This window comes from Falco biarmicus, chromosome 9, assembly GCF_023638135.1.
Source record: "Falco biarmicus isolate bFalBia1 chromosome 9, bFalBia1.pri, whole genome shotgun sequence".
In the NCBI taxonomy this organism is placed as follows: Eukaryota; Metazoa; Chordata; class Aves; order Falconiformes; family Falconidae; genus Falco; species Falco biarmicus.
In genome coordinates, this window is record NC_079296.1 from 31452379 (window position 1) to 31473079 (window position 20701).

At 48.1% G+C, this 20701-nt stretch overlaps 1 protein-coding gene across 2 annotated transcripts; it reads left to right on the forward strand.

Moving 5' to 3' along the window:
• Window positions 1-1224: 1224 nt before the first annotated feature.
• CXCL12 (C-X-C motif chemokine ligand 12) lies at window positions 1225-20368 on the forward strand. 2 transcript variants are annotated; one of them, XM_056351608.1, is made up of 5 exons: window positions 1225-1384; window positions 6697-6814; window positions 10194-10280; window positions 13951-14048; window positions 16139-20368. In XM_056351608.1, exons 1-5 carry the CDS (start codon window positions 1324-1326, stop codon window positions 16168-16170), a joined length of 396 nt encoding a protein of 131 aa, XP_056207583.1. In that variant the 5' UTR covers window positions 1225-1323; the 3' UTR covers window positions 16171-20368. The 2 variants fall into 2 exon arrangements, with proteins under 2 accessions (XP_056207583.1, XP_056207584.1); XM_056351609.1 differs by lacking the exon at window positions 13951-14048.
• Window positions 20369-20701: the final 333 nt, after the last annotated feature.

Sequence of the window (20701 nt, forward strand, 5' to 3'; positions counted from 1 at the left end):
GTGTGTCAGGGAGGGAGCCAGTTCGTGGCCCAGCATCAATGCAAGCATTTCTCCTGGCCAAACAAGCTCTTCCCAGTGAAACGGCTCCAGGTTAGTACAGGTGCAAGATTTGGGTCCCTGTTTCCACGTGCTGTGGCTCACCTCTCGTGCTGTGGCTGAGAGAGTTTGAAGTTACCCAGGGTAACTTCTGGGTAACTTCTGTTAGACAGAAAGCGCTGCTGTCTGGTGGCATTGTGGACCTGTCCTTTGAATACCTTCAGACCAGGATTAGCTCTACCCACTCTCCTCACCTCTGTCCCAACCAAAGGCGCCTGTTTTAAATGTAGCCGAGAGGTCCAAATTCAATCAAAGCCTCGATGTTTATTTAAAGTATTGAATGGCAACCAGCAGGGCCCCGTGGGCTCGGGCTGCAGACAGCCGGGGCATGCTGAAGTCAATTACACTTGACGATGCTGTAATAGCTCAGGGCCAGCAGCACCCTTTAGACCTGCAGGCGCTGCGGGCTATCGGGGCTTTCAGCCCAGGTGCCAGGGAGGCCGGCGGCATCTGCAATACAAAGGAGGAGAAATGTGGCAGGGAAGGTACGGCTGGGTTCAGCTAATACGAGCAAACGGTGGTTCGAGCTGAGCATGTGGAAGCAAAACCCGAAAGCCTCTTTCTCTCCCTTCCTCGCCCCCCCAAATTCCCGGGTAAAGTTCTGTTTTCGCGTGTGGTGTTGGATCTGATGCCCAGGGAGCCGGTGTAAATCTAGATTCGCGCCCACGGAGTGAAGTGGCATTTCTCTCCTCTCCCCGGTGTGAATGCTGAGGGTTACAGGACGCGTCCCCACCGCTGTCCCAGCTCCAGCAGCTCAAGTTCAAGAGCAGCGGGGCTGGGATGCCCAGGAGGGACAGGGACTGGCCTAGTTTGGTGAGGAAACTTCCTCCCGCCACGGCCCGGGCTGGATGGGGGGATCGTGACCGCGCCTGGCCGTGCGGGCGGGACCCCCGGGGCGAGCACCGCCGCTGCCGTCCCGCGGGGGGCTCGGGCCGCGGGGCCGCGGGGCAAGCGCTCTGCCTGGGGGAAGACTGCCGGGCGAACGGAGCGACGAGAAGAGCCCTCGCTCTTTTGGTTCCTTTCCAAGCATTTTTAACAGAGGAAGGATGTAATAACATGCCACGGGCAATAAATCATAGGCTAGCTACTCCCCCTGGCTCCCCTCCCCCAGCCTCGGCGGTCCCGGCCCCTCTATAGAGGGAGGGGAGGAGGGGACTCCGGCAGAGCGCCGCAGCTGCCGGGACGAGCAGTCCAGCGCCTGCCCCGCGCCCCGCCAGCCGCTCCAGCATGGACCTCCGAGCCCTGGCTCTGCTCGCCCTCGCCCTGGCCATCATCTCCCTCTCGGAGGGTAAGTGCGCTGCGCTGCCGGCGAGCCGCCCGCTCGCCCCGCTCCCGCCTGCGGGCCGCCCGCTCGCCCCGCTCCCGCCTGCGGGCGGGGGGGTCCGGCCGGCAGCTGCGGCCCCGAGGAAAGCCCCGCTGTGCCCCCTCGCTCCGCCGCTCGCCCCGCTGTGCCCCCTCGCTCCGCCGCTCGCCCGCTCCCGGCGCTGGCTCCCGCCGCGGCTCGGGGGTGCGCGCCTGGCGAGTCCCGCGCCGTGGCGGCTGCGAGCTGGGGGCAGGCAGGCTCGCCCTCCCGCCCTCGCTTGTTGCGAAGGAGGCTGGTCCAAGCCACCCCCCGTGCCACACGCACCCCAGATTGAAATCGGCTGCGGGAAGGTTTTCGACAGCGCTCGGTCTGCAGGGAGGTGGTTTGGTTGCAAAATACATACATCGATTTCCCCTTTAAAAAAAACAGCCCTAAAAGTTACAAGAAATGAGAAACAGGCGCTTGTTGGGTTCCTTTTCGGTCCTCTGTCGTGATCTATCTTCCCTCGATCAGAGCAGAGCTGAGCCAAAGCGGTCACTCAGCAGGAATGCGCCGCACCCCCGGCGAGGGGGCGAGGGGCGGTTTGGGGGGCGCAGCGAGGTGCGCTGGCGAGAGCTCTGGGGGACGCGGGCCGGCAGCCGGCGAGCGCTGCCTCGGCGGCGTTTGTCGCTAAGGCAGCGACACCGCTGCTGTCCGTCCCGCTCCGCAGCGCCGTCTCAGCCCGTCCGCCCCGCGCCGGGCCCCCGGGCCCGCCTGTCACCGCCGGAGCACGGCTCCAGGGACCGCAGCCACCTGCGCCTCTCGCCCCGAGGGCAGCCCTGGGCCACGGGCTCCGGGGCAGCGGGGACCGCTGCCCACGCGTGGCGTGGCGGGTGTCCTGCCCGCAGCCTCGGGGCATCCCCCGGGCGCTCCTCCTGCGGCTGGCTTCTGCCTGGCAGGGACCGGCCCCCTGTTATCCCCTCATCGAAACTCTGCTGGCCAAGTAACGAGCGCCCTTTCAGACCTCCGCTCCTGTCTTATCGTCCAGTTCTGGCGATCGAAACTTGGGTGTTCCCCATCCAGGGCGGCGGAGGATGCTCTCCGATGCCCTCTTTGTTTAGCCTGAGAGAGTTAATTGCCCTCTTATAATTTCGCCGACGCCTTTCCATAGCACAGTCCCAGCAGCAACTCCGTCCCGGTGAAGCAGGCACACTGCCCCGGAGAGACCCCAACAAGCAGCCCTGGCCGGGTGGTCTCTGTCCCCTGCGGGCTGGAAGGGCAGCGCGCAGGTAGCGAAGGCAAAGCCGGGGTCCGCAGCGGCCGGGCCAGCCCCGGCCTCTCGCCCCCCGGCCCGCGGAGCGCGGATCCCTGCGCACGGCTGAGCGCACCAGGGTGCCCTGGTACCCAGGCGGGGTCCCCTCGGCTCTGCGGGCGAGTCAGTCTGGAGCGAGCGGGGGGGGGAGCTTTGCCGGCCCACACGGGGGCTGCAGCCCCGACGGGAGGAGCGGGAGTTTGGGCACTGGGGACCACCAGGAGCTCAGGGCTGTCCCCCTCCTCGCCTCCCCTCGGGCAGCACTTGGTGCAGGGCTGGGAGGCTGGCAGAGCTGCCTGGTTGCACCGCGCTTTGCTCCCTGAGCGGCAGCTCTCCTTAGCTGGCAGCAAACGGCACCAGCGGGTACCTTTATGGCAGGGTAAGCGTGTCGGGACCTGGCTACCTGAGTAAGCAAAAGGCTCGAAAAGGTTGGAGAAAAACTCGAGTAAGGAGAGAGGACCCTGCCGGCTGGCGGTGATAGGAGTGAAGTTCTTTGCCTACTTCTTTGCATGTCATGTTGCACGCTCTCAACCCTGATCCAGATGAGAGTTTGCAGGGCTACCTTGTCCTGGAGGGCAGGCGGGCTCTGAATTCTCCTAGCCACCCTGGTAAAGCTGTGTCTGCCTATCACAGACTCACTGCCCAGTGGAATGGAGCTGTTCTTAAAAAGTTGCTGACTCTCTCCTGATACTGACAAACGCACCCGTGGATGAACAGGAGTAAATTGATGCTTCCATCAAATGTTTTGTCTGTTCATGCCCAGCCTGCTTGCCTGGGTAGAGCTTCCTTCTCCACTGAAGCGCCCAGAGCTTCCCAGCCCACACAGCAAGTTACTGATGGTAATTTTTAAGCAGAACGGGCAAGTCACTTGTTTCCTTACCATCCTGTTGCGGTATGGGTGAGGTAAGGCAGATCCCTATGGGGTGAAATAGGCATCTTCCAACATCGATAAGTGGCCACTCTGTGAGAGATTTTTGTGAGTGCTTTGTTTCTAGAGAGAATTTGCCAGCAAAAGTGGGTATTTAGAACCAGCAGAGCTCAGCTTTCAGTTAGGAAACAGTAAAAAAAAAAAAAACAAACCAAAACACCCGAACCCAAGAACCTTTTGGACCATTCTAGTCAAGACCAAAAGGGTTGTTTTGGTTGTTTTTTTTTTCTTTTGTTGTTGTTTTGTTTGGTTTGGGTTTTTTTTGTCTAAGGAAATAAGGCTGAAGGAATGACATTAAGGTGTCTGAATACCGTCTGGCTCTTCTGTAAGCTTTGACTATATTCACCCATTTTTAACCAAATGTGTCAGACAGATGAAGTCTCAAAAGCTTCATGTACCATCATTTTCTTGAGAACTGGTGTTTTCATGTAAAGGCTATACTAATCTGTCCTGCTAAGAGAATGGCTTCAGCTGTGCTTGGTATTTATCAGACACCAGAGAACCAACAGAGCATTGACTCCTGCAGTACCTATCCGTAGAATAATTCTTTTCACCAGCTCTACTGTGCATGAAACAATTACTGTGCATGAAAAAAAATTCAAATTTTGAAATTATGTTTGTCAGCCTCAGAGTAAGACAAGAAATGTCCCCTTCCCAAATTATGGCCCTCAAGTCGCCCCTTCCCTTTCCCACTTTAGGATGATAGGGGTTCTTGTGTTGAGAGATGCCACGTGCACTAGTTTTCCCTGGTTTTCAGCTTTGCTGAGGGCAGCATGAGCTACAGCCAAGCCCTCAGAGCCAGAGTGCTGGAGGGGCAGCAGCAGGAGATATTGGTGTCCTGTTAGCAATGCTGAGAGCTAGTCCGGTTGGTGCCTGCGCTGCTGATCAGCAAGCAAGGGGCACAGAAACACCAAAGGGATTCTTGTGCTGGGAGAGCATATGTCATTCCATGTTGCATTGGGGTGACAGAAGAACGCTGGATGCTGGGGTTTCCCCTCTTCCTTGCTGTGCTGAATCCCCTTTCTTGGGCAGGAAACAACTCTGGGGCTCAGGGACATGTTAGCCATGGTTAAGCTTTCTCTGCTCCTGATTTCAAGTGGTATGGGATCAAGAATGTTCCTCTCCCTGTCTCAGAGAGGACAGGATTACATTCTCAAACCATAGATCTCAACACTTCATCTCTTGCATGTTGTTGAGGTTAAAGCTTGCTTAAATCTGGTTGGTACAGGCTTGCAGCAACACTTCCACTGCAGCTGTGCTCAGAGCATTGTTGCATGAGTCCATTCAATTTCAGTCTCCCTTTCCAATACAAACTCACTGATGTGTAGCTATCAGGCACAGATTTGCCGTGGGAAATCGTAGCGCCTTTCACCCTTCCACATTATTAGCACTAGTTGGTCTAGTGCATGTTCGGGAGGCTCATCCTGCAGCCCTCCTTCCTCATCCCCCTGCAGATGGGAGCTTCTCCTCCCATTTATTAAGTCATAGATGATATCCCTGTTTGGGCTGCCACAAAACTGATAAAAAAACCACTCCAATTTTGTTAACTTGTAGTCCAGATCCTAGTGTGGATTTGGAGAAACTCTTCTCCCACTGATGAATTAATTCCTGTTTGCTCATCTGCCTGTGGGACCTGATTCTGGCTCATCTCTTGGTAGACACATTTGGAAGGAAAAAAGGGGTTTCTGTCCTGAGGACAAGGTAATTTCACCGTGTTGTCTGTCGTTATATGTGCTAGAGGCAGGCACTGGTAAATGCGCAATATATGCAAATCAGATGCACTTGAAAAGCTGTCTCTTTTCTCACCTTCCTAGACGGCAGTGTAGGGATTCCAAGCCTTTCCCTGCTCTTTAGCTCTCCATCTGCCTTTAAGGAAACTGGGTTTGGATGCTGCAAGTGCTGCTGTGTGGCTAAATAAACAGGGCGGCAGATTGCCATGTAGGATCTAAAGCCCTGTCAGATATAGATCTGACCATCTACACCATGAGCCAGACCTTATGGGTTAGGCATATGAATTCAATTCCTCCCAGAGGCTGAAAACTGCTCCACTGGGAAATTGTTTCAAATCTTAGGCAGCTCCTTCTAGACTTCCAGGCAAGGCTTCTGGGTTTCTATTTTAGTGTGCATGGAGCTTTGAAGCTTACACACAGGGTATCTTATTTATTTGCACTTGGTTGCCAGTAATTAAGGTCTCCCATGGCGAAATCAGGTAGCAGGACTGCATCAGAGGCTGTGGTGAGTGCCAGGCTGCTTTTCTTAGTTCCACATGCATAAACATGGCTGATTTTTAGCCTAGGGGGCTAAATTTAATTCTGTCCCTTGTGATGCCAGCAAAAAAACTCATCCAGTCTGGTGGTCCCTGATTAGTATCTGGAGAGCTCGCTGCATGGTAACTGTCTCCTCGATTGCCGTTACTTTGCCACAGGCTGGGAGTTCAAAAGACTCCAAATCTTCCCTGCAAAACCACTGTGATCTTGCATCTCGAGTCACACCTCCTTGTGCGAATATCTCAGCTGGGAGTAAATGTTGGCTGTAGTGGGGAAAGGTCAGCCACTGGGCCCTGGGAAAGCCTGGAAAACTCAGGGCTTTTCTGCAGCCAGTAAGTCCCCCGTGAAAAGCCTGCACCTGAGCCGAGCCGTTTTGATCTGAACACTTTGGAATTCATCGCTTTCTTCTGGCTACCTTCTAATTTGGCCTCGGGTCAGAATCATTTGACAAGAATAACACCGAGGACAAGTGCCCCCTTTTTTGGCCTTTATCTTGTCTAATTACCAGGAGCATCCCTGCACAATGGAGCGGCTCCTTGTTCTAATCTCTTCTTCTTTACTTACCTCCATTTTCTCTCTCTCTTCTTTTGTCTTACAAAATCCCACGCACCATTATTGAAAGGCTGGGTACCGGGGTAAAAGGATTGTGCTGTGAGCTGTGGGCAAATGCTTTCCCAAAGCTACAGCTTTTCTGTTGCTTTTTTTCACCTGCATATTTGGAGGGAGTTTCTGTCAGCCCCGGTCTGTGTATCTGTGCTGTGACGGGGAGCAAGAGGGAGTAATGTGTCCTTTCTCTCCCTGTGTCCCGCAGAGAAACCCGTCAGCCTGACTTACCGATGCCCCTGTCGATTCTACGAGAGCAACGTGGCAAGAGCCAACATTAAGCACCTCAAAATCCTCTCCACACCCAACTGCTCACTGCAGATCGTGTAAGTCTCTTACTCTTTTCAGCTGGGTGCTAATCAAAGGTGTCGAAAAGAGAAGTCACGGAGCTGGCTCCTGCTTTGGTGGCTGCGATTTGGTCTGTCTCGTGCTGTGATTTCCAGTTCTGTGTCAGGCACAGCCGGGTGCTGCTTTACTCCACACAAAGGAGCCCAGCTAGATGTTTCCCAGCTGTGTTCTACCTCTGTGATCCCCCTGTGACTATGTAATCCCATGTCCTGTTCCCCCCTGGGTATGTGAGCAGGAATGTCAGACAGACTGTCCATTGCCTTGGATGTGAAGCTTCACACCTTGGGAAGAAGACAGTGGTCTGGCTCTTCTAATGCTCCACTTTTCCGTAGGGAGGAGCTAAACAAGCAAAAGGAATTGCTGGATTTTGTGTAGCCTCCACAGGAGGTACAGGCCCTAAACATATGCTGACCTGATCTAGGGACACACGTACCAGGCAGTGACTGTCTCCAGTAGGTCACAGATCACAGCAGGACAGAAATGATGGGTTCCCAATGGAAAATAACTGCTTCATTTTTACTGAAAAGGAAACACTGGTTTTCAGGAAAAATGGCGTTGTAGATTTGTGTTTGTGTTTAGGAAGGTCATTTTGCCTCATTTGTTCATGGGTGATCCCCCTCCCTCCTCACCCAAAATCCAAAATTTTCGAAGAAAAAAAATAGCATTAATCTTTCCACTGCAAGAGAGCTCTACTGCTATCAACTTCTGTCGACCTCTGTGAGGGTCTCAGTGGCTAGACTGTGTTTCTGTGCAGTGCTCCCATCACCAGTTCTGTCTTCAATTGATGCGGAGCTCTTCCAGTTGCAGCTCAAACATTGTGAAAATCCAATCTTTGTCATCCAAAACGGTTCTGCACCCAGAAAACTGACATGGTTTCATGAGATTTCTCAGGAATGAACAGAGAGATTGAAGAACATGGATCCATTCATGAACCAGTTTGGCTTTATATGCCTTTTTTCTTTTTTAAACTGGGTAGGTCATACACAATTTCTCATGTCTGCTTCTGCCTTAGGATTTGGTGGAGGACAGTGAGAAAACTGTAAGCCTCAGATGAGAAATTATTTTCTTTCACAGAAATGGTAAAACCAGCTGTGACTAACTGATTTCTACCTATAAACAATTTTGGAGGCAAGCATCCAAAATGCAATAGTGTATAGATTTGTTCTCTGGGACTGTCAATGGATGTCATAAGGGTCCCAGTGCTAAGGCTTTGTGAGGATTTGGAATTTTCTGGAGTAGTTTCAAGAAAAATGGCAGGCATTTCAGACAGGATAGAGTATACATTTATGTCTTAACTAATGTGGGATCATAGTCATTAGAGATAGATAAGAGCACAAAATGCAGAAACACAAGCAACTCATGTTCTTGCCCATTCCTGATACAAATATGTTTGTTTGCAATGTGATTTAGTGGCACACAGAACACGTGAACTTATAGTTCACCATCTTTTTGTTACTTTAAAAAGTAAGGTATTTAAAAACTTATCTCCAAATACCCCTGAAACATCATGAGTTTGAACCAGGTCTTTCTTTATCGAAACAGAAGCTGAAATGGAATCAAAACTAACATATAAATTTCTCATCTTGATGGTTTTAGGCTTCATAAACTCTGAATTTAGTGAATATGCGTTATACAGTGAAGGTGTAAGTAATTTAAAAGCTACCATTTTCAGGTATAGAGAATCTCAGTTAAAGCATATAGTTTCAAAGAAAGTTATTTTTCGCACAAGTACATTCCCCTTCATGGCTGAGGGGAATTGTACCCAAACAAAAAGCCTAAAAGCAGGCTTTTGTCTTCCATTCTATTGGAAGTCAGGTTTCCAAATCCAAAATCTCTTCTGTCAATACCTACTTCTTGAAAACCCATCCTAAATTCCTTGCTTTTTAGTACAGGGAAATAGGCATTTTTAGCATGCAATTAATTGCATGCTAAAGTAGACACGTAAACCAGTTCACATTAGCACTCTATATAATTGCCTAGGTCTCCGCCACAACTGCACACGTAGCAGGCTCAGAAGTAAGTGTCTGAAAAAAATCAATGTCTTAATATTAGGTGTGGGAAATTGCATTGTGGCTGGAGGCTGGTTATGTGTGCTTTTGGTTCTGTACCCTGTGAGGCCAGCTCAAGAGTTCCCAGGCATTGCTAACATCAGCAAATCCATTCTTACTCTCTGTTGGTATCACTTCACTGGAAATACTCCAGCTTGGCACTACTGTAAGGGAAATATGAATTAGGTCCATTCATCTCTTCATTGGCGCAGGGCTTGCAAGGCTGGATCTTTGATGTGTTTATGTTACAACTGTGGTGTTGCATAACTTCAGACCAAGAAGCCTTCTTGACCTGTTATTTCTTACGCCATAGTTTTCTATTCTGCAGATTTCATTTTATAAAGCGGGGAACATTTTGGCTTCCATCCTGCAAAATACTTAAACGAGTACTGAACTTATTCCTATGGGCATTTCCATGAAATTGCTGTTCTTGGCACTTTTGCATGGCAGGCAGGCAGGGAATATTTGTGAGCAGCTGGGGCAGAGGCAGAATGCTTCGGGGAACACAGGGAGACCACAGCCCTCTCAAGGGGCCCAGAGATCCCTGGAGGGTGAGACCTGCTGATGCGGGTGAAAAGCTATTTGTACTGCTTCTGTATGAAAGGTGCAGATAGCCCAAACGCCACGTTCAGAGGGAATTCAAATTAGCTAAACAGTCTGGTGTGGAAGGTGCAGCTTGGGCATCCAGGAGAAACCCCTCAGGAAGTTTCTGCTTTGGTTTCCAGTGCTGAGTGAATACAGGAGGGAAAACTTGCCTCTGGCACTATGGTACTTCCAGTTGCTTCCTGCCTGTAACCTTTTCGTTCAGTCTTGTATAAAACAAAATGCTAAGAAGTGACCAGACCTTCATAGCATCCAAGATGTATAGTTTGCTGTCTGTCCTCAAAACACATGAAACTTTCAGTTTTGTGTTGAATCTGAGAGCTGTTCTTAATAAATTCCTTGCAAAAATGACCTATATTTACCATGTTAGTATTGCCAAATGAAATTTAGCTGTTGTCAACACAGCTGTTGTCATAACAGCCCAGGTATGAACTGGAAAACTTAGATTCAAATTCTGTATTTGTCCCACCCCCACATGCATCCCAGTACAGACCACAAGAATCAGCATTAGAGGAGACAGATGGTACCAGTGCTTTGAAACCAGGGATATTTATAATGGGTGCCTTGAGGTTGGTAGGGATAACCCATCCTCTTTATGGATTAACTGACAGCAGCACTGACACCCAAAGAAAATAGAGCATCTGGGGGTGGGTGGCGGGTGTGGGCATTGCACACCAGACTCACTCTGACTTTTCTCCTTTGGCAGTGCAAGGCTCAAGAGCAACAGCAAGCAAGTGTGCATTGATCCCAAGTTAAAGTGGATCCAGGAATATCTGGAGAAAGCTTTAAACAAGTAAGGCAAGAGACAAATGGACTTAACAGCTAACATCCTGAGTTATTAAAGGGTAGAACATTAAGGTCTGGCTTTTACCATGTGGACAAAGTACTCGTGGAATGAGATATTGTTTTGAAGAAGGGTTTGGAGTTGACCTAGTCTGTATTAAAACAACAGCTTCTAGTATATCCTAAATGTCAAACTAAGAGTTTTGCCAGGGTCTGAGGCAAAATCTATCCTAATGAATTTGTTCTGGGGTCCCCAGCTCATCCTCTTTTAAAAAAAGCCGTTCTCCCAAGGAAAACGCTTCCTTTATGCCCCGTCTTCCCCAAGCCAAACTACAGTTACTTCAGAATCTATATTGTTCCAGTTTCTTTGGAGCCCCTTCTCCATGTTACACTGGGGGTCTGTTTGCACAGGCAGCTGAGGCCTGAGGGGTCTTGGTGCTAAAAATTGCTTCTCTGCTGGCCAGTGTGGAGTGCTATTAATATTGGCCAAGGTGAGATGCACTGCCACAAATAAAGCTCTCCCAGAAGACCAGGGTAAAACAAGCCATACTTGGTAAATTCAGACTTTTAAAATGTATTTTTATTCCCCTTGAATGCGGGTGATCATGGCTACTCTGAGGTGGACCCAGACTATCTCAGTTCAATTTTGTGGAAGTGCAGCACAGAGAACATTTCTGTGCTGAGAGGGAAAGGCTCCAGCCTTTCTGGGATGGAAGGTAAGACAAATGAATGGTACAAAGCATTTCTTCGCTTGCCCAGAGCCCTGGGCTGCAATTGATCTAGCAGCAGCATTTTGGCCAGCAAGTCTACCTGTGCACTCAGTATCCCTTGCCACCACATTCCCACCCCTCAGTAACCACACTGCAACCCTGCTGAATCTTACTGCCCCCTGCATCTGTAGGAGGAAGGCAGGGCTGGAATCCAGTCATTCACAAAAGCAATGCATTCTTGGAGCAATGTGGGGAAGGGTATGGCCCCAGGGCAGATGTGAGGCAGTACAGGTAGCTGAATGCCCCTCACTGTTTGCTTTGTAAATGCATCTGCCAAACAAGGGGTAGAGTTAAAAAAACAAAACAAAACAAACCAATGTTCTCATGTGTTTTTACAATAAGCAAGGGGGAAAATGTTGCCAGAAGTAGAGAGAGTAACATGTGGCCCTTTGGGATCACACTGGGGCCAAGAGTGAGAAGGAGGAGGGAAGGAAGCCAGCTACCAAACTGACTGTGATTCCAGCCCTGATAGCTCTCCCCATCTCATCCAACGCTCCGTGCCTTCTTTGCTGCCAGCACTCAGCCCTTTTGTCCTTTGGGCAAATTCTCTGTAGAGGTAATCCAGGTTCATGCTGCCGGGATGGCTTTGGATGTAGGCACAACTGAACCTAAGAGCAGGATGTGGCCCGTGCTGACCATCCTAGGGGCTTGAGCTACTTTTTTTTCTAACTTCGGGAAAATCCTCAAGCCCCTGCCTAAGTTTCTGTTTGCTGTCATCCCCAATGAAGCCCTTGGTGCTGTTCATAAGACCCAAAATTTAGGAGACACTTAAGAAACTTGTAGGGTTAGGCAAATGTGATTAATGTGCTCAGATCCTGCCTGCCTGACTTAGGGGAACAACTCAGCAGGAGCACGTTCTGCTCTCAATTCCACTAGTGTAGATCTGGGGCCAGCTCTGCAAAGCCAATGAGCCCATGCCTGATCTCCAGCCAGATTCTGGGTTTTGTTTACCTAATGCTAATCCAGAAGCAATTCTGCCGATTTGGTGGATTTCACCCTGGTTTACATTGAGTAACAAACAGAAGAGAATTTGGTCCCAGCTCTATGAAATAAGATGACAGAAAGCATATATGTCCATCACCTATTCCTGTAATCATGGCATTATTTTCATTTTCCAACTAGTAATGCTAGCACCAGTGGCATTTTTATGCTCCACAGACAGTCAGGGCTCTGTCTGTAGCATGTTCACAAGGCATGTTTTTGATATATTTTAGTGCACAGCTTTGACTTCTTCAATGAAATGTACTTCGGAATATATTTATAGCGCATCAAACAATTCATATATTTGAATTGGAGCCATATGAATGTTGGTAGTTTAAAACACCGATATCCCTCTAAACTACTAGCAGCTTGTAAAATAAATCTATATAGATCTATAAATGTTAATGTAGCTATCAATTTCAATCAGCCATATATTATATTTTTTCACTTGTACTGAAGTTGTATGAAATGTGACATTACCCTATATGCACTAGCAATAAAATGGCTAATTGTTTCATGTTATGAAAACCCAATTGTACATGGGAATTTATTTTTCTGGAATAAAATCAATACGTTTTGTAGAAAGGGCTCTTGTAATTGCTTAAGTAAAATCCAAACTGTCAAGACATCTTAATCTCTACCAGTGCTTCAATTTGAGACTATCTTCCGTGTTATAACCTGCAGCTAAGGGCAGGGAAAAGTTTGTAGAATATAGGAGTCCAGTACAGTTGATTGTGAAACCAGAGACATTTTTTAGTAGGGAATTATTTTGCTCACTAATTCTGCTTAGCCTTTATTGTTGCTTTATATTCATCACATCTCCATGTAATACACACACTTATGAGACATCAGTAAAATACATTCAGGCTGTCAGGAATCCAAATTCCTTAACTGGCTTTAAAAATCATTGTGCAGCTGCTGTGGCCAACATCATTCAACATTCATTCATTTTATAGGCAAGGGGCAAATCTAACAAATCCTTTATCACTTCTAGGCAATCCCAGTCATCATTTACAGTACATTGACTGCCTTTCCCTTCTCCCTTCATGCAAGGATATGCAAAATCAGGCCCTTGCAGAGCTAACAGAGCCCAAATTAAACAGAGGCCACCTTGTCTGCTGTCAAGTTAATATAGTCCCACCTCAGAACTTCCCTCAGTCTGAGATACTGGAATCCATTTAGTGGCTACTACTGGCATGGACCAGATTGCTGATGGATCTGGAGAAGATAACAAAGTCAAAGGAAAAGCCTTTCCATTGAACCCACTGGGAGGAAAGAAAGGAAATTCCCAGCTTCTAGAGGCTGCCTGTGATGGGAGCCAAGCCCTGCTGTTGCCTTCCTACGTAGCGTTTGTAAACCCCAGTGTGGCCGCTCTCCCTAATTTCTGACCTCGTTTGTAAAGTAAGGGCTGAAGTAGCAGACGCCAAGAACAACTACCTCCTGGTACTCCACCAAGCGTGAGCTGGGTAAATGCCCCACATAGGTGGGGGCAATGTAGGCAACTATCTTTGTAGCCTTGTTTTAAGGCACCGAATGCCCACAAATCCCATAGAGTAGCCACCAGTTCTTGTTGATGTCAGTGGGAATGCTGGGTGGGAAGCCAGAAATCCAGCCCCCCTCTACTTTCATTTTACATCATGGGGTTACTGTGTGAATGGTGAGGCACCTGGCTGAAAAGTTCTGGCAGGCATTTGGGGAGGCTTCAGTGTTGGGAAAAGAGTTGTTCTGGCCTCAGAATTCGCAAACGTCCTGTCACCAGGGCACTTCCATTTGCCTAGTGTTCCTCTGAGGCAGAGGGTGTATGAAAGGGGTGTCATCATCATTTGCACCCTGCCAGCAAGTTATGAAGGGACCATAGGATAAATGTGAATAAGGCCTTTGTATACGGATAATTTATGGCAGTCTTTTTGTATTTTTCTTTTAATTTAGACCACGTCATCGCACTCATAAAAAAAAGCAACAGAAGAAACGGGGCCCACTCTGCCCTTCCCGTGCAACACCACTAAAGTCTCGTGGGAGGAAGAATGGTAGGAGGCATTAGTTTCTGAGCTGGGATACCTCAGGTTCAAGTCCCTGCTCTTACACTGACCTTCCTATGTGACCTTGGACAAATATATTAGCTTATCCAGACCTCCATTTTTCTCCATGTTTGTGGAGGGTAACAGCCGCACCTTCCCTGCAAGGGAGTGTTATATAGGTAAAACTCTTAGAACAGGGGGATAGTTAGGCACACCAGGGGTGAGGAAAATTTCCCATTTTACAGATGGGAAAATGGACACCCAAATAGGCCAAAATAACCCTGAATCAAAGCCAAAGTAAAAAAAACAGGGTAAAGGTTTGGTAGCCCTATTTATTTCAGCTAGCCATATTCCTCCAATACTAAACTGACAGAGTTAAACTATAAATAACAGCTGTGAGTTTGTCATGGGTGCTTTTTAATGACAAATGCTGCACTGGGTGGTGACAACATGATTTGGTGCATTGGTGACTGGTTGACACCTCTCCTATGGGAGATGCTAGGCAAGTCCCAGAGCAGGGGTCCTCAAACTTTTTAACCAGGGGGCCGGCGCGCAGATGAAGTGGCAGGCAGCCATCTGCGGCTGCTTGGTTCCCCCCCCCCCCCCAGCCCCCGGTGGGGGGAGGGGGGGGGGGCGGGGGGTTCTGTAAATACCGGGGGCTGGATTGAGGACCCTGGGGGGCCGTATCCAGCCTGCAGGCCGTAGATGAGGACCCCTGACCCAGAGCATGGTGTTACATATACCAATACTCTGACTGTCCCAGTTGCCTTTTTTTCACACCAGGGTGCTGTGTCCTGCTTTTCTGCACCAAAAGAAGTGGGGTTACTGGTATGGGATATTGGAGAAGATATCTTCAAAGAGGAAATTTTTACTCATGCCATGGTCATCCTCGTCATCCTCTTTATGCTTGGATGAGTTTTCTGAGGCTACCTTGACTGAAAGCAGCCACAACTGTCTCTGGCTGTGGTCACACAGTCTCAGTTGTCCAGCAGGCACTGAAAGGGATGTTTGTTCTGATCCTGTAGGCTAGACAGTACATACTGGGTCATCAGGGCTTTTGAATACCTGGTGTTTACCCTCTGACACTTGTAACTCAGCCTTAGTGACCTCATCTAGACTGCAAAAGGCCAACTAGCCTGGAGCAGGAGTAGGGGTTGCTTCAGACAAAACCTGGAGGCCACCAGCACAGGCTGGCTCCTTGTTCTGTGTGAACCCTGCACACAATACACTTGCACTTTGCTGTGGTGCCTAACCCACTGCTTCCCCAGGTACCATGCTCACACTGAACATGGGAGACTCCATTTGTCTGGCTCCTGCCCTGAGCTCCTTACCTCTGCACTGAACACCTCACACATTTGCTGCGCAGCGTGTGGCTGCTCCCCCTCCCTGTCACCCCACCTTCAGTGGGCAGCTGGTCACCATGAGCTGTGACATGCTACCCAGCTGCTCACAGCAGGTGAGGTCCCAGAGCAGGGAGGCCATGGGGATGGCTCTCGGCTGGGTGGCACACGCAGGGGTGTCTGCTTCTCCAACCAGCCCATGGTGGGAGCTAAGCACCAACAAAAGCAGAGCATGGGCTGTCCTCTGTGTGCCTCCATCCTCACAGAGACCTGGCACCCTGTGGAGCTGCAGTTCATGATCTCCAGCAGAGCTGTGGGGTAGGAGCAGGTAAATGAGGCATTCCCAGTGCCACTTGCTCCACTACCGGGGCTTCTCAGAAATTATTAATCCCTCCTTTCCCTGCTGTTTATTTTTTGCCAAGTCTCTTTGCCCACCGACGATTCTCTGCTCTGGCTTTCAAGGCCAGAAAAAGCTTCCTAGCCAGCCTTCTTCCTGTGTTAGCTCTGAACACCTTACTAACTGTGATGAGCACAACCTGCCCAAAATAACTCCATTGCTGGGTTTGCCCTGCTGGGTCACAGTAGCTCCTTGTGGAGAACTTCCCCCAAAACATTTGGCAAATACTTGTTGGAGGGGCTGCAAAAGAAATGCCTTTGGGTTAGTCCAGACACAGATTTGCTGTTTGCCTAGGCCTGATATCAAAGCTTTTGCAACTGAAATAAACCTTAATAGTGTTTCACTCTGTTCTTCATCAACAGGAGGTTCAAGATGTAAGAGGCAAGCGTTGTAAGCCGTCTACAGGATTTCTTACTGTAGGACCCAGAGAGCAGATAACCAGTATTAGGGAATGAATACATGTCACTGTTATCATACAGCACAAAAGCAACGCTTCATGCATTTCCAAACGTTTTTTTTGTTTGGTTGGGTTTGTGTGTGGGGTTTTTTGGGGGTTTTTTTGGTTTGGGTTTTGTTGGGTTTTTTTTTTTTGCACAAATTGGCTTGCTTTCACAGTGCTATTTTTATATAGTAAGATGTAACTATTTGAGAAAAATATGTTTTTATACAGGTTGGTTTATTACCTAGCACTGAGGGCAGATATAAATTTAAACTAACCCTGTGTTATTATATAATATTTTATTTCCTTTGCTATGTAGAGGTTCTGCTTTATTTAACTTTCTTTTGGTTCATGCAAGTCTCCTGGAGTCTTAAACCTAGAAGGACATGAACTGTACAGTGCAATGATGTTGTGTAAATAGTGGAGGAACTCCTGGCCTCCAGAAGTCATCAAGGCCAAGAACATAGGAAGGCTAAAAGGCATCAGACATTGATGAAAGTGGTCAGCATTACCATGGGTGGCATTTATAGGTATTTTGGGTGAGGGATTAAACTCAGGGCTACAGGGCTAAAGCCCTTCTCTGAAGATCAGAGGCCTTGGTGACAGCTATGAACAGCTGGGTTGTTGCATGTCTGTTATTGCAAGGTGCCAGTATGTGGTTTGCAGTGTGGCCCATTATTCAGTAGTGGTTGTGTGTGTTAGGAGCCACAACACTGATCTGATGTCACCTGGCATTTCCTATGTTCCTGTGTTTCTGATGACAAATTTTAGCACAAAAAAGAATGGATTATTAAATGTCTAACCACACAATTGTGTTGCAAGCTGCTGGAGGGATCAGATATGCTGCCAGGTACCAGGTATCTCTTCCCACCCTTCCACAGGAGGTGATGTCAGCTTGCCTGGCTAGCTTTGCACTGAATTGGGCAGAGATGCATTCATGTGACACTTCACCAACGATACTGTAGCCTTGGCTACTGAACAGTCATATGTACCTGAAGGATGTAACATCTCTGATTGCTCCAGAGATATCTAAGAAGAAGATGTCTGGCCCTATCTTTGGAGAAAAGGGATGTCTGGGGCAAGAGAGGGTCTGCCCAGTTTGTGGAAGGAGTGGTGTTTCTCGAGTGTGGACATGAAGGCCAACACTCACTGTTCACCAGTGGTGGCAGCCCTGTTTGCTGCTGAGCAGGATAGCCTCTGGAATTTCCTTTGCAAAGTACACGTGGGGACAGCTACCACTTCTTGCGCCAATCCCCTCTCTCAGCCAGAGATTTCTTTCTCCTAATTCCTACCTGTACACACAACACCTTTGCTGTGTGGTGTATGGAGGGACACCTGCAGTACTGCAATAACTGTGTTATGCTGCACATTGGGATCTGGGGGGGAAGCACATCTGTGCAGCACAATGCTTGTGTCTGTATGTAGCTCTGTGTGTATTGTAAACAAACAAATGTTGTAAGATTGTATCTTTTTTGAGCGGGTTGCTTCAAAAGGAATCTTCCCTCTTCTCTGCAGCCTGTGTCAGGAACACTGAGAGGGGTGTTTCACTAAGTGCTCCTTTTTGTGGCAGGCATCTTTACTGCCAAAGAGGCACTTTGGCTAGCCAGGGACTACCTTATTTCCATGTGGATTCAGGTAAAAATCTTATATTTTCCTCTCTGCAAAACAGTGCTATTACAGAGAGGGTTTCAGCTGGGACCACATCACCTCATTTGCTTTGAAGTAGAAACTGACTGCTGCGCCTAAAATGTGTGTGTGATTTTGACATTCCTTCTGTTGTTATTATTACCAGCCTGGTGCTTTAAGCTTATTGTCTCTCTGTTTTGAAAGGTCTGGTACCACTGTACTTGATGAAAACTTGAGTGTTGATTTGGTGTGAGCAGGATCAGATCCTCTGTTGTAAGGGTAAAGACAGGAAGAACTTTTTTGAGAAAACTAGTTTCTTGTATTTTTCCTGGACTGTACTTTATGCCTTAGGGTCTATCTGCTGTCCCCACACTTGCATCTGTAATTGCCAGTGGTTTGCCAGAGGCAGAAGTGTGAGTGTCAAAGCCAAGAATGACTTTGAGGAGGGTATGGAAGAATCTTGGTTCCGAGACATTCAAAGCTTGTCATTCTCACTGTCATTCTCAGGCAGGAATGTGCATTCTTCACACATTCCTCCCATCAAAGGACAGCAAGTCTGATTGATTCCCATTGGAGTAAAGAGGGAGTTAAATAATGCTGTGATTTTGTTTCAACAGCCTACCTTGCTAATGATGACAAGTGCCATGAAGATTTTGTTCCTAGGGGAAACATTGGCTTTCCAGTGAAAAGATGGGGTGGGTAGATATGACTGTACAGCCTTGCCAGTGCTCTGCTGCAGTCCTCGTTAACAGGGAGTGCATTTGGGGTCAGCACCGGCAGGGAAAGGTCTCTGGGCACGTGCCAACCCTACATCACAGCCTGGGCAAACAGACTTTGACAGAAGCATTGAGACGGGCAGTGCTGCAGCACTCCAGCCAAAACCCTGGGGTCCCAGCTCTGGACAGTACAGCCAGGTGGTGGAGGTACCGCAGAAAATGGGGTCACCTGCCAACCTTCTCTCCTGAGGGCAAGCTAGTGAGTGTTGCAGCGGTAGACTGTGCTAAAGGAAGGGCATTTGCTCCTGGGAGAAATGCATGAGTAGCAGCAGGAAGGAAAGGGACTCCCTGCAAGGCTAGGGAACATTTACAGCCAGGTGGTAGTTGTCAGGGTGACTTGTGGGCCATCTGCCTCTGGCATTTCTTGAGACTCACATTGTGACCTGGGCCCTGACACCACTACACTGGTTGCTACTCATGCAGCTGAGACCACTCAGGGCATGGGGCTGCTGCTGAGGGCCAGCACTATGTCCCTCCCTCACCTGGGCAAGGTTGAGCATAGCGTGAACACAGGGGTGGCACAGACCTTGTCAAAGACCGAAGTGGGAACCTGATAAAAGCTTTCTCTTGCTTTAGACCAAAATTCAATCCGGAGTGGGAAGCTTTGCTCTTTGCCTGACATGATTTGCACGATGCATTGGGAAGAGCAGCCGTGCCCTTTTTGCTGGAGAAATCAATCACTCGCTGCCCCAGGCTCCGTGTGCTGCCCTGTGCATTGCAGGCTGCTCCTCCTGGGCACGCTGCACTCTGAGCAGGCTGAGAAGCAGCACTAGCAGAAACCTGCCCGGGGAGAGCACTTGATTTTCCTTTCTGCATTTAATTGTTGACCAAAGACTGAGTCAGGGAAAGGAAGCGTGAGCAAATGGGAGTGACATAGGGACCATACATAAGAGGAGGAGGCAAAAAGAGATAACACTGAACTGTGCCGAAAAAGCAGCTTCCGTAAATGTGAAATCATCATGTGTGGTATTTTCAAAGTGCAGCTGTCGAACCCTAAGATTGCATTATTTTTTTTTAAAGAGTAGATGGTATTTATTGCTGTGCCAATTTTTTATTTATACTAGCTTTATACTTGTTCATATAAATAACTTATCTGAATTCTGCCTGAGGAAGGATGAAGGGTGTTTTTCTGATGTGTTTTTAACTAAGGTGTTTGAGCAAAGGTGACTGTTCATTTTGCAATGAAGGCTATGTTCAAAGTTAAATATACACGTTTCATTGAAAATGCAGTTCTTCTAGAAGTTTTTGTTGCTATTTTCCCTCTGTTGGCATCTAGAGGGTCCTTCTCTCTGGTAACTTGTTTTGAGCAATGTGATTTACAGCAACCAGAGCATTCTGAGAACTCATCACCTAAAATATGAACTCTTTTCTTTACCAACATCCCACCAAGACGAGCCTTGTCTGCAAACATGAAACTCTGATGGCCACAGAGAAGAAAACATGTATCATGATGAAAGGGCTGCATGAACCTCCCATCTTCCACTCCTTAAGAGCTCAGCATTGTCAGAATGTGGTTAATACTGTACTTCATATTTTTATTAGAAAAAAGAAATATCTTCCCAAATAATGTGAAAAAGGGTTTGTATTTGTGTTCCTGTAAGGCAGCTTTTGTGGAGGAGTTATATTATGCTTTTGAAATTACTCCTTTCATAGAATATTTTGAAAATAAACACTTTTATATTGTTGCAATTTCTCCCATAAATGTGTATGCACTTAAAAATTTCAAAATAAAAATGTCTATCTAAATGAAATTATTACTTGCTTTTAATTTTTTCCCCCTCACATACAAACAGCTAAAAGCTTCACATCACAAAAAACATTCAGATGTAGTTTTAAGTGTCCAGTTTCAAGGATGCTTCTACATAGCAGCCCTATGGGCTCAGACTCTGCAGGGAGCCTGAAGCCAAGTGCCCATGGGGTTTGGCAAGGAGTGAGTGGCAACCTAGGAGATTGAAATGTGCCATCTTCAGAAGGAAAGGCTTAACTATTTGCTCCCTAAACAGAAGGCCAAACTTTTTCTTATTATTTTTACTTTTGTTTTTCCCCCAGCTTGTCTCCTGCAACACTTTGACTTTGTGGAACTG

What these genes read in the sequence shown, in the direction of transcription:
- CXCL12 (XM_056351608.1), top strand. Translation starts at nt 1,324, where the DNA reads ATGGACCTCCGAGCCCTGGCTCTGCTCGCCCTCGCCCTGGCCATCATC. An exon ending in CATCATCTCCCTCTCGGAGG is followed by an intron (nt 1,385 to 6,696) that starts GTAAGTGCGCTG and finishes TGTGTCCCGCAG; the next exon opens with AGAAACCCGTCAGCCTGACT. An exon ending in AACTGCTCACTGCAGATCGT is followed by an intron (nt 6,815 to 10,193) that starts GTAAGTCTCTTA and finishes CTCCTTTGGCAG; the next exon opens with TGCAAGGCTCAAGAGCAACA.